General features: G+C 37.5%; 2 protein-coding genes across 2 annotated transcripts; both read left to right on the top strand.

Annotated features, from left to right (window-relative positions):
* Nucleotides 1–4,778: 4,778 nt before the first annotated feature.
* On the top strand, nt 4,779–7,259 carry LOC122669955 (actin-7). The gene is made up of 5 exons (XM_043866879.1): nt 4,779–4,875; nt 5,695–5,773; nt 5,883–6,276; nt 6,368–6,981; nt 7,076–7,259. The coding sequence occupies exons 2-5, from the start codon at nt 5,714–5,716 to the stop codon at nt 7,139–7,141; spliced, it is 1,134 nt and encodes a 377-aa protein (XP_043722814.1). The 5' UTR covers nt 4,779–4,875; nt 5,695–5,713; the 3' UTR covers nt 7,142–7,259.
* Nucleotides 7,260–12,257: 4,998 nt separating this feature from the next.
* Nucleotides 12,258–12,902, top strand: LOC122669956 (histone H3.2). Its single transcript, XM_043866880.1, has one exon. It carries the CDS (start codon nt 12,339–12,341, stop codon nt 12,747–12,749), a length of 411 nt encoding a protein of 136 aa, XP_043722815.1. The 5' UTR covers nt 12,258–12,338; the 3' UTR covers nt 12,750–12,902.
* Nucleotides 12,903–13,471: the final 569 nt, after the last annotated feature.

The following is a 13,471-nucleotide window of genomic DNA, read 5'->3' as shown; positions in this document are numbered from 1 at the left end:
TCATGATATAGATCAAGAGATTGAGAAAGCACACTATACTTCTCTAGAGTTTCTTTTGCCCAGGATTCTTTAATCATTGACTTTATCTTTTTTCCTTTCACATATTTCATACTCAAAATAGGTGTTTCTATGAATCTATGATTGAATACATTGACTCAAACCTGCTTCATTTTCTTATAACTTTAGACAAAATCATACAATTATTTAGATGCTTAAGCTGGATTTGGTATGCATTCTCACAATATATTGTAGATCTAGAATGCATTTTGAAGCGAGAAAATAAATAACAAATAAGGTTTCAAAATGCATTTTAGACTCATCATCTATTTCAAATAATGCATACCAAACAATAGCTTTAAAATTACGAGGAAAATCAAAGATATGACAAGACATATAGTTGAATTGGGGCATAAAATTTAATAGCTTGATTGAAAGCAAAAAAGGATTTGTAGTTGGCAAGTTACAAGTTGATAGTATAGTACAACATGGTGGGGGGGGGGGGGGGGGGGAAGGGGAATGATCCTTATTATAACGAAATTGTACTGAACTATGCAAGATTTCAACATCCAATGTTTTGGGCAGAAGATTCCAACTCACTTCCGTTATGCATAGAATAACTACGGTGGATTCGAGCATTAAACATGTGGCCAGGCCTAAGTGTATCCAATTTAATGTACTTGGAATGGTTAATTGAATTACAACTCTTTTAATTTTTTTTATTACTATGGATAGGAAAAACAAGTAGACGGAAATTATGGATGTGTGGAATGAATTATAATAGATATTGGGAGTATAACACATTGTAAATCGAGAAAATATAAGAATCAAATTTCATAATGTCTTCTATACCCAAAATCTATCATGGGTTTGCATACCAAACACAACTTGTGATTAACACGCCTATATTTTTCATTGAAGAAATGCAAATGTTGACTGGAATTGAAAGAATCTAAAATACCAACAAGATGAACGCAAATATTTGAATCACTATGAGGGTGCATACTAAAACGTGGGAAGGGTATATAATTGAATTTGAATATGAAATTTGACACGAGGTCAATCCAAAGTCTAAACCACTCTGTGACCATCAATGACCTGAATTGCCATATCATCCTCTCATGTCGTATAACTAGATGTGCCGTCCATCCAACCTTAGTGGAGCCATGAGCTTTTGTCTTCACGGAGGTCTTGAGTCCGTTATTCAATGAAGGACAATTTCTTGAGAGACTCCTAGATAATTAGAAAAAATAGAAAGAAGAAGAAAAAATAATTGTATACATGCATATGTAATATTGTGGACTACCATTGTAATTTAGATTAAGGAGAAATGTACTCAGTGGGGGGAGTATACCCCCTGCGGCCAGACACGTAAGGGACAAAATGATCGTCCTACCCCCCATGAAAAGTGATAATGATAGTCATGTTGATGCCAATGTGTACACTCCTATTGGTCCCACTGGGGCCATGCTTCCCCACAGAGAACTCTTGCTGTTAGATTAAATAGACATTAAGACAGTAACATACATTATCAATTTCATGAGTGTTTTTAATTGCTCATTTTATATTTAACTTACTTCCTCTTACATCATTTAAATAAGGGATATTTTTATGGGAGCCCCTTGAAACAAGTACCTCTTAACTTTATTCTATTTTCTTTTTTCTTTTTTTTTCTCCAGTGATAGCAAAATATTGTTAATTCACATGTGCACTCAAAAAATCTACAAGACAATAACATAATGACAATTTTAGTTTCAAATTTATTGGAAAGCTTTTTTTTACCCTTAACTCAAAGAACTACTAAGAACAAGACAAGGGGTAACCAAACAAAATAGTGAAGTTCTAAGTACACATATAGAGTTGTTGTTTAGACACCTCCTTTAGATTAGGATGAAATAAAATTGGAGTTCCTAGGCTGCCTTTTAGTACGTTTAACCACTCTAACGTTTTTTTTTTTTTTTTGGAAGTGGACCACCCTAACAATCTAGAACTAAAAAGTGACATCAAGGTCACAGCCAATGGCATATATTGTGCAATTTGATATGGTTGCCCATGACCTGCATAAAATGGTTTAAATTTGGTTTGGCGTGGCATTGGATTCCATATGATCTCCATAAAGAAATGGATTTCACTTCCATTTAACACTCAATCATAAACAAAGAGATAAGAACCCTAATGTCATAGTGGTGATTCATTCCTATGCTTTCTCACATAATATGGGGAAACGTTTTCTAGGGGGGGGGGGGGAGTGGCCTTTACGAGTGCTGGGGTCGGCTAATGGGAATGCAAGTGGAAGCATTAACATGGGTGACATTTTCGCTTTTCATGGGAATTGGCAACCATTTTGCCCCTTTGTGTCTAGGCACAGGAAATATTTAATCTGAAGCTCAAGATATTTTTCCCTTGATTTTAGTATGTATAAACCTGGACTGAGTTTATTTCTACCAAAAAATAAAAACAAAACAAAACAAAACCAATATGATAGTATGAACTTAAGGCCATTCCATTTGGAACAATCACCTTATGCAAAGAAATGATATGGGACTAAAGAAACTGATTTAGTTTAAGTTACTTTTGCCTGATTCTTAGGAAGAGGCCTCTTTACTTTTGAGGATCTTGAGATATGGAATATCTCTAACCATGAGACCAGCCACTTGTGTGTCATGGAGGCAGCATTAAAGAATGACAATGGGGGTAAGGGTAGGTCCAGGGATTGTAGAATATTCATCAAATGCAAATTTGCCGATCTTTTCTCACATGACTTGTCCTTGGATCCACAATTACACCACGCCCTTCTGTCTTGCGCTTTTCAACGTCTCACGAAGTTCCATTGTCTTAATTGCTATGTTAATAGGGAAATTTTTTTTTTTTTATAAGAATCGAAATGAGAAAAAAAAAGAGTAAAATTTTAAAATCTTTTACTCAATATAATTAAAATTACAATAAATGTGTTAGCAAAAATTATAACAAATTTCCTGTCGATGAAATATAGATTTACTCGGTTGCAAGTGTAAAACTATTAATTAAAATAATAGTCAAGAGACTGAATAGAAAATTTATTGTGAATTTGTGATTTTTTTTTTTTCCGCGTAAGAAGTTTGATCACAAATAAAATGTAGGAGATTAGCAATTAGAAGTTTGGCCATGAAAGTTGAAACTATAAATCAAGTTACAGGCTTTTTACTTGAATTTAAGGGTGTCAATTTAAAAAACATAACGAAAATTTCGAAACAATTCTTTAAAACAAACCAAAAAATTCAATTTGATTTTGATTTTGAAAAGTGAACTTCATTTCATTTCATCAAGTTATTTTCACTTCAGTCGAATTATCAATACTATGTACAAATTAAATGAAACCGAATAAAATCCCATTGAAACGATTCGATTATGATTTTGAGGTTATGAAAAATTATTTAGTTTCACAATTTATACATATAATATTTAAACCTAATTGAAATCAACTAAAAAACCAACATCAAATTTATTGACACCATGGTTTTAGGTACTGGGTGTTAGTGAATCAGTATCAATATCGAATCGAAATGACCAAGCTGGTAACAAATTTAATACTGTAACCTATATAATCAATCATGGATTCATGATGTATCGCTCAACACTAGGTATTACCGATCATGATTCGTAATATTGGATTAGATCCATTGATTTTGGTTAGATCGAATTACTATCGACAGAGATCGATCTGATATACTTGTACGAATCAAGGTAAAAAGATAAAAAATTAGATATTAAAAAAGAAAAAAAAACATAAAGCAAAAATGTCATATTTGGCTCGAGTTTGAGCGATCCCAATTCGATCCAGCCAATCCAATCCGATAGATTACGAACCATGTTAGCGACACAATTCCATCCGTACACCATTCCAATTTCCAAAGGTGAATCTGGCGAATACAGAGTATAGAGTATAGACACAGTGAGAGTGCGCCCTCACAATCACGATTCACGAGAGATGTCGAGTCACAATCACCACTCTTCCTTCCCACGGTCCCAACAATTCAAAATTTAAGATCCGAAAGACAGATACCTCATGTGAGGGTGCACTCACTGTGTTAGGGCCCCATAAAAAGTACTAGCCAGTTATCACCGTTAATACTGCATCCTTAAACATTTAAATTCACTTGCCATCGTTCAGATTTTGATCCAACGGTCGATATACATCTACATCTAGAGAGAAGGAACAATGTCAAAACTCATTCCCCTGTATTTACGTGTATCACAATCAGATCCGAATCTGACGGTTAACAGAGCATCCGCAGGTAAAATCATGCTTTTTGAATAACTTAGACAAAATATTCTTTGAATCCAAGAGGTTGGCTGGCACTCGGACAGATCACAACGGCTTTTAGTACAGTTGGGAGTTAAAGAGTCTTTAAAATAAAATAATTTAAAAAATAGAAAGAGAGAATAGAAGAGTCGAGCCGAGCCGAGAAATCCTGTATCCGCCGGCGACTATGAACGGGAAGACACCATACGCACGTCCCGTTCTGCCTCCCAACCGACGTGTCAGATGTTAAGGAGACCGAAAGTCAGATTGGACGGTTGATATCTAGCGAAAGGGAGGAATCGGACGGCCAAAATACAGCGAAGGCTGTCAGCTAGGTCAGCCTTCTTTTCTCGTGGTGGAAATGATTCCTCTGACTTCAATTAATTTGGCTTCATTTCATTTGCATTTCACCTCCGATTTGTCAGGTCCAGTATATATGACTCCTTTGCCCTCTTCTCTTCCCATTATTAGTGTTTTTGGCGATATAGAGAGGGGAGACTTCCTTTGCGATTTCCGTCTTGAAAGCGAAGGGGAAGGCTTAGCTGCCCTCATCTCCTTTCCTTTCTCTTCGTGTTCATCGTCTTCGTCTTCGTCTCTCCATAAAAGGTTGGCAGATCTCCTATTTTACGGTCTGATTTTGCTTTGTTTACTGGTTTGAGTTTAACTCGATTAAGACTTTCTTTGCAAAAAATCATGTTAAGATTGATTCCGAAGATCAGTTTCCTCGTGTATCTAAGAATGATGATCTCATGCTACTCTACCAGAAAAAAACTAATCTTTAGGTTGTATTTATTAGTTTCTGCCCACGATTTGATCACAAGAAAATATCTAGCTTTTGTCTGGTACCGATCTAAGGTTTTGCCATATCTTTTGCTTCGATTATGTGGCCGGAAGTTAGATCTCAAGGGAGATCTGTGAAGTCTTTCTCCGTATTGGCGATTTTCAGATTTGAAGTCTGATAGTCCATAACCACTTTCTCCGATTGCCATATTTGCTTGTGTTTCCGTGGATTTTCAGTTGTTCTTTTGTTTTGGTTTCATTGAGTTAGTAATCATTTGGTTTGGTATTTCCTCCTTACAGTTAGGCCTTACTGCATGTAACTTATAGTATAGTCTTTGCTTTTGTTGCTTTTTTATTTTGATCGATTTGCTTTGATCTTCGCCGATATTGATGTCAGTGGCAGTTGTTGATTTGATTCCACAGAATCCTTTACTGTCACTGGTTAGTTGTAGAGGGATCGCTGTTTGTTAAGCAGTTGCTACTTAACATCATCTTAGCTAAATTTTTGCTGCTAATTTCATGTTATGTGGGAATATGCTTGTACTTAAAGTACCGACCTTTTCCCTACCTTCTCCTAAGGGGTCTCGATTGCTAGATTTTTGTTTCCTCTTCTGCTTAAGCTCCTCACAGCTTGATTCTACAGGTCTGTAAAAGATGGCTGATGCCGAGGATATTCAACCTCTTGTCTGCGACAATGGAACTGGAATGGTCAAGGTTAGTCAATCCTTGCCATCCATGTACTCAGGATCAAGTTTATTTCTTGGTTATTTTGTAACTTTTGCTCTGGCTATAAATTCTTATGTTATTCCCTTTTTAATTGCAGGCTGGATTTGCCGGTGACGATGCTCCAAGGGCAGTGTTTCCCAGTATTGTGGGCCGACCACGACACACTGGTGTCATGGTTGGGATGGGACAAAAAGATGCTTATGTTGGAGATGAAGCCCAGTCCAAAAGAGGTATCCTAACTTTGAAGTATCCCATTGAGCATGGTATTGTTAGCAACTGGGATGACATGGAGAAGATTTGGCATCATACCTTCTACAATGAGCTCCGTGTTGCCCCTGAAGAGCACCCGGTGCTTCTCACAGAGGCACCCCTCAACCCAAAGGCTAACAGGGAAAAGATGACTCAGATCATGTTTGAGACCTTTAACGTGCCCGCTATGTATGTGGCTATCCAGGCCGTCCTTTCTCTCTATGCTAGTGGTCGTACAACGGGTATGTAATTATGATTGCGCGAGTGAGATTTGAAAATTTCTATTGTTTCCAGCGTTATCATTTGCTTAATTGGATATTTTTCTGCCATCAGGTATTGTGTTGGATTCCGGTGATGGTGTTAGTCATACTGTGCCAATTTATGAAGGGTATGCTCTCCCACATGCAATCCTTAGGTTGGACCTTGCTGGTCGTGATCTCACAGATGCCCTCATGAAGATCCTCACTGAGAGAGGGTACTCTTTCACCACAACTGCTGAACGGGAAATTGTCCGTGATATGAAGGAGAAACTTGCCTATGTTGCTCTTGATTACGAGCAGGAGCTGGAGACTGCCAAGAGCAGCTCCTCTGTTGAGAAGAGCTATGAGCTACCTGATGGGCAGGTCATTACAATTGGGGCCGAGAGGTTCCGTTGCCCTGAAGTCCTCTTCCAGCCATCTCTGATTGGAATGGAAGCGGCTGGAATTCATGAAACTACCTACAACTCCATCATGAAGTGTGATGTGGATATCAGGAAGGATCTCTATGGAAACATTGTTCTCAGTGGTGGATCAACAATGTTTCCTGGAATTGCAGACCGAATGAGCAAAGAGATCACAGCACTTGCTCCTAGCAGCATGAAGATCAAGGTGGTTGCACCTCCCGAAAGAAAGTACAGTGTCTGGATAGGAGGATCCATCCTTGCTTCCCTTAGCACCTTCCAACAGGTGAGTGTTAATTTTTGGAGGGGTATTTCATGTTGGGGGAAAGTTTTTAATTTGTGCCTGAACTTTCTGCTTATTGTCTGTTGTATCACTTCAGATGTGGATCTCCAAGGCTGAATACGATGAATCTGGTCCATCAATTGTCCACCGGAAGTGCTTCTAAGCTCAATGAGGGGCAGTCAGTGGTGAGTACTTTTATTTTCTGCAGTTGGCTTTCCGTGTCGTGTCAAGTGAACTCAATTTGGTTGAGCGAGGTGGAGGTGTGGTTATATGCCATAAAATTTGCTACTTCATGGTTTTTTCCTGTACCCAATTCTTATTAGAGGGGGTGAGAAGCCAAATAGTTACAGTGGTGGTAATCGGTTGTGGAGCGCAAATTGTACTCCTTGGTATATTTGGCCTCGCCGTATCACCTGTGATTCAGCCCACCGTAGTAGAATGTAGGAGGGAGAGTTATGTTTTCTAATCTTCCATGATCTTTTTTTTTTGTTTTATTTTTTTTTGGGAGCGGGGTTTTGGCAGTTCTGTTAATATTTATTGTATGAGAAATTTGATTTTTAGTTTCAGTTTGCGGTTATGAACTATATTTTAAACGATTATATATATATATATATTATGGTGTTGTAAGCTTTCCTTCATATGCTGCCGTGGGCATATTCTTCTCCTCTCTTGAGGGGTTTTTTGGTAACGCTGTCTTGAGTTTGATGTATTGGTATATCTTGAGGGTGGGGGTATTTTGATATTACGAATTGTATTGCTGAGGGGCTGAACAGCCTGAGCGAGCTTTGCTCTTGAATTGGGTGAACAAATGGGTTTTAAGCAACGTAGGACTGCATTTTGGTGAATGAGACTGCTATAGCTGAAGTTGAAACGATGTTGTGTTTGAACCACCATGGTTCAAAAAATGAATCCGCTGAATCTGTTTAACTGAATCGGATTAATTAATGCTGATGTGTACAATCTATTTTGGAGTCGATTATGAATGTTATTTATTCTTCTTTTTTGGTAATTTTTTTCTTTCTTTTAGTCAACAAATTAGCCAAAATTAATGAACTTCTATCTCTTGTAATAAGATCTACAAGTGACAAGTCTTTTGAATAAAAAAATTCTAAAAAATCATAGATTTATGAAAATCTTTGCTTCTTCTTTCTGATTTCAATTTCTAGGGTTTTGGGCTAAACCTATCAGATTTTGGAATTGGAATTGAGGGAGTTTGATCTTGTATAAATTTTGGATTTTTAAATCTTGGTTACCAAGGTTTTAAAATTTGGATGTGCATGTAGGATGGGCTCTCATCAATTCGGATTCGGATTGGAAATAGAATTGGGAAGAGGAGGCATGGGTTTTCATTGATCTTGTTTGGTATTTGGAGGTTTTTTTTTTTAATCAAAAGACTTGTAGATCTAGTTACTAGTAGTAAACTAATCTACTAGTTAGGCTATGCTTGGAATGTAAGAAAAGGAAAAAGAGGAAAATTTTGAAAAAGTAAAGAGAGAAAGATACATAAATCCATTGTTGTTTTTATCATTATTATTTTTTTAATCTATTTTTTTGTGTTATGATATATTTGTTTTACAAATAAATGAAAAAATTAAAATAATAAATAAAACAAAAGTAATGATGAAAGTGATGATAGGTTTATGTTTCTTTTTCTTTTTTTCTTTTAAATTTTATTTCCTGCATGCCAACATAGTATTAGTGATTGAAAATAAAATTATAAAAACTAAAAGTGTAGTTTTCATGTAACTATGGCTTAGTTATAAGGATTATGGGAAAAATAATTATTTAAAAGACAAATGTTATTATGACGTTGACAATAGGTTGTAGTTAGTTTCAAGTTTTAAATATATGAATTATTCGTCTTATTGCACGAAGGTCGAGTGGATGGTAAAAAGATTAGCTCAAGGGTTATGTAAGTTGGGGCAAAACTATTGATTCGACCTTCGTACAGTAGGGGTATTTTTTGTTATTAAAATTTGAGATTAAAACGTCAATTTTATGTCACCGTCATAGTATCATTTGTCTCTTGAATGATTTATCTTTTGTCTCCCTTGCGCAACAAGGAAATTTCATTATAACTAGCCAATTTACGTGGAGATTTAAAAAAAAAAAATGTTTGCATTGTATAATTGAGGTTGAAAGAATTAGGATCCATATCTATACTCTCCCTTAAGGTATAGAAAAATTTAATTTCTCGACCAATGAACAATAAATTCCATGAACTGTATATTCTACTTTTCTTTTCTGGGTCATGTTTTGTCCTGCCCATACATTTCAAAATGTCACCAATTTTGCGCTGGGACTTTTGCACTTTTTACTGGATTGCAACCGCTATGTTTGTTGCATATCTTCACCTCCTGTCTTTCGGATTTGGCAAATCTCCTAGTGTTAAGCCCATCTCTGGCAATGCAGACTGCAGAGGGGAGAGAGAGAGAGAGAGAGAGAGAGAGCGGAGAATTCCCAACATTCTTTACAGTCATACTTCAATATATATATTTTTTTATTTTTTTCATTCCTGTTGGGCATTCCACTCATGTGTGAGACTCACTTTGATAAGATTGTTACCCTATCAATTTTTTTATTCAAATGAGACCTTTGGATAAGGGAAGGTTGGGTGGGATTGTTGTTGGAGTGGAATTCGGTGGGATTACTAGTAGAAATGGTGAAGGGAAGGGAATATTTCACTTTTCCATTCCAACATCGTTTGATCATGTTGTGGAAAAGTGAGGAGAGAGACAATAAAAAAAATGCAGGAGAACGTGTTGTGTTGGCCCTGCCCCAGCACTGGTATCCAATGAAAGTGTGCACATAAGATTGTTTTGGATGTGATATTTTATTTCACTAGTGGTTGGTTGGACGGTCTTTTCATGTACAAATGCATTGGTTTGTGTTGAACCATGCTAACAACGTGATTGGGTTAGTTTTCTTTTTCCTTAGAAAATTAAAAGGAGGGAAAACAATAGTGCACAATGCTTGTTCAAAAATGCAAAATTGAAATTGTCCACCCCTTCACATATCATTGATCATGTGAGAATTGATATGTCATAAATCCCTCTTCCTTTATTGTTAGATTCCAAAGGAGGTTTCTTTATTCATTTGAAACAGCACTCAGGCAATGTAGGGATCCTCTCCCCATAAATAAATAACAAGGGGAAGAAAATTGAATAAAACATGAAGAGGAAGATATTGCTGTGAACAGTTACAAAGGTCTCGTTGGTGGGACTTTGAAACGAATGGAACGGAAAAGACAGTTTTCAATAGAAAATATGAAATATACAGTATATTTCTTGGGAGAGAGAAAACCACAATGTCAGTTCAAAAGTGAAATTGCACACTTCCTCGCATATCAATTATCATGTCACAGGGTGATATGTCATAAACCTACCTGTGACACGAAAAGTGATATGTAAGGAGTGTGCAATTTCACTTTTGAAGTGGCGTTGTGACTTTCTTCTTCCCATATTTTCTACCTTTTAGAGTTTCAAACAACCTTCTAAGTTACTGTTTATCCGTGAAGCATATGCAGTTTTCCATTCTCTTAATCCCTAGGGATTCACTAATTCTAATTTTTTTGAATGTAAAAAAAGCCTACTGTTCATAGTTGTTTGATGTAAACTGGGAGACGAATTCATGTCCCATAAAGTCAATAATTAATTGACTTGGAAGGATTTTTTTCTCCAATTACCCTCAAAGGCCTCAATCTGCTCAATTCCCTAATATTAAAGGAAACGTATGCATTTAGATGATGTGGAAAAAATTTTATTGGCTATGTGATGTCTGTCTTGTAGGAGATAATCTGGACTGGTTCTCTGGACTATGGATTTAAAAATCGAAGAAATAGGTCTAACTTAATTAATGTCGATACCAGAAACCCATTTTGGAATTGGTCATTAATTCACTTCAATCTTCATTTTTTGACCATTTTTTTCTTTACGCATATTGTATTTGCTTCGTCTTGGTTTCATTTTCTTGGAATGGACTTTCATTTCAAGCATTTTCCATCAACCTCATGATTCATGACTGCCAGAAATAATTCCAACCACGACCAGTGCACTTCGATGCAATAACTAAACTAATGCTTGCAACCGAAGGCTATATAAGCATCTTTGAAGTTTGATTCAAACCTACGCTTCTTTCCTGTACAGCCTATGTTGCAGTCTTCTTGTTAAAAATTGTCCATTAATAAAATATTCAAACTTCTCCCTTTCAATGCACATTCAATGGTGGAGGGCAGGACTTGAACTCTGTTTTCTAATACCATAAGATCTATAGACGTGAGAGTCACAAATACACTGTACTACAGTAGCACGGTTTGAGGAATCGAAATCAGAATCAAAATCGATAGATTCTTATTTTAATTAAGATTAATTTGCATCAAATGATTCATTTTGAATCTTCAAGGTTCAGATCGATTTCGGCTGATTTCCAACAATTTTGACAGAATTGGAATTGAAAGCCAATCCCATTGTTGATGGAGAGGGATTACATCGACATGCTCACCATCCCACAAGTTGTATGAATCCAATGTGGTAGTATTTGTGGCACAAGCTAAGACCCAAATAGGTTCCGACCCCATTTAAGCCATTAGCCCACAAAGTTTTCTTAATACCGCAATGTCCCCAAAACACATAGGCCACAACCCTATGGGTGGAATTTCTGTCTTTCATAAAGAATGGGCAGGGGCAATCATTTTGCACCATAATGTGAGGATGATGCAAGTATTGCACTAGTTCAGGTCGGACCTACCTTGTACTGTGAACGCCTGATTATTAATCAATCGGGCTGATCTCTGATTTGAACTAGCAGGGCCAACTTTTGACACCCCTAGTACTAAAGAGGATGGCTACAAGCTGGGCTTAATGAAGACGTTGGCAACTAAGCTGGGACCAATTGCTAATTGGGGTTTAGAGATTCCCTGGGGTGTTAATGGGGTTGCAGTTCTTTTAGAGTAGTAGTACATCGGCTCACCTAATTACACCTTTTAGTTGCTTGATTAGCATTAGTTGTCAATTAGGCTTATAATATAGCTACCATTGAAGCGGCAATCGCGGAAATCCAAATTTCCGACAAAACAATCTATATGGGGGGAAATCCAAATTCGAAAGAGAGCCGCGGATACCGATCCGTGTGCTCCCATAAGAATAAATCTTGAACGGTCACAGAAAATAATATCCAACGCTCAGGATTCGTTCGCGCCATTTTCACCAAAAATTTCAATTTGCAAATCCACACCCTTCTGCGCTTACAAATACCCTCTTCTTCATCATCGAAGCTCTTCATCGGTTTTTCAAGCTCTCTAGTTCTTCTGCATTGCCTAAGCCAAAGCCTTTCTCTGTAACCCATTCAAAGCTTTTTTGGAGATGGCGAGAACCAAGCAAACAGCGAGGAAATCTACCGGCGGCAAGGCTCCAAGGAAGCAGCTTGCCACTAAAGCCGCTCGGAAATCTGCTCCGGCTACTGGAGGGGTCAAGAAGCCCCATAGGTTCAGGCCAGGAACCGTGGCGCTCAGGGAGATCAGGAAGTACCAGAAGAGTACGGAGCTCTTGATCCGAAAGCTACCATTTCAGAGGCTGGTCCGTGAGATTGCTCAGGACTTCAAGACCGATCTTAGGTTTCAAAGCAGCGCCGTTTCGGCCTTGCAAGAGGCAGCCGAGGCATATCTGGTTGGATTGTTTGAAGATACGAATCTCTGTGCCATTCATGCTAAGAGGGTTACCATCATGCCCAAGGATATTCAATTGGCTCGAAGGATCAGAGGGGAGAGGGCTTAGGTCTAGAATTCAATGATCAAATTGTTCAGTTTCGTTGTTTCATCTTTATTTCTAATCGTATAGAGAGAAGTGCTTCTTTAGTCCTTGTCTATTGTTGATGATGGAATCTACTGTATTAACTCACTGAAATTAAACAGCGTTTTGTTCGATAAATTTCTGTGTTTTTTTTTTTTTTCTCTTTTTCCTTTCGATTGTTATAACTCACTTAAATTAAGCAGTTTTTATGGTTTGAACCTTCAATTGTTATGCTTTCGAAATAAAACAGTGGCTCAGAAATATGACAGAACCGCTGGGATCAGAAATCCGAGATTGGAGTGTGATCTGCTCCTTGCTGTTAGATTTAAGGTCCCTGAACCTAGACACAGCCACTTGCGCTCGCATTGCCTCAGCGCTGGAGCAGGGGCCATATAATCAGGCAATGTTCTTATTTATTTTATATGAAAATAAAGATAGATTAGGACCTTATTTACTTTTGGGAGGAGATCTTTGTAGGGGAGCATGGCCCTGCGCACACAGAAGCATCAACCATTTCCCCCTTGCTTTTTTCAGTGAAAAAGATCCTCCACCGTGTCGTGGAATGCTTTTCCCACGCAATCTTACATCCGTAGGATCCTAATTGGCTAACACACTCTCTCCCTGACCATATGGGCCCATTGATAAAATCGATCCCGACGCTCTAATTGGTGTGTTGCATCGATGGTTCTCCATACTGCCGCCGTCAG

Source organism: Telopea speciosissima, chromosome 7 (genome assembly GCF_018873765.1).
Source record: "Telopea speciosissima isolate NSW1024214 ecotype Mountain lineage chromosome 7, Tspe_v1, whole genome shotgun sequence".
NCBI lineage: Eukaryota > Viridiplantae > Streptophyta > Magnoliopsida > Proteales > Proteaceae > Telopea > Telopea speciosissima.
Note: the sequence above shows the minus strand (reverse complement) of the source record. Positions and strands in the feature narration are given on the sequence as shown.

Excerpts from the sequence above, each read along its gene's own strand:
- LOC122669955 (XM_043866879.1), top strand. The coding sequence starts at position 5,714 with ATGGCTGATGCCGAGGATATTCAACCTCTTGTCTGCGACAATGGAACT. Across the intron at positions 5,774-5,882 it reads ATGGAACTGGAATGGTCAAG|GCTGGATTTGCCGGTGACGA; the intron begins GTTAGTCAATCC and ends TTTTAATTGCAG. Across the intron at positions 6,982-7,075 it reads CCCTTAGCACCTTCCAACAG|ATGTGGATCTCCAAGGCTGA; the intron begins GTGAGTGTTAAT and ends GTATCACTTCAG.
- LOC122669956 (XM_043866880.1), top strand. The coding sequence starts at position 12,339 with ATGGCGAGAACCAAGCAAACAGCGAGGAAATCTACCGGCGGCAAGGCT.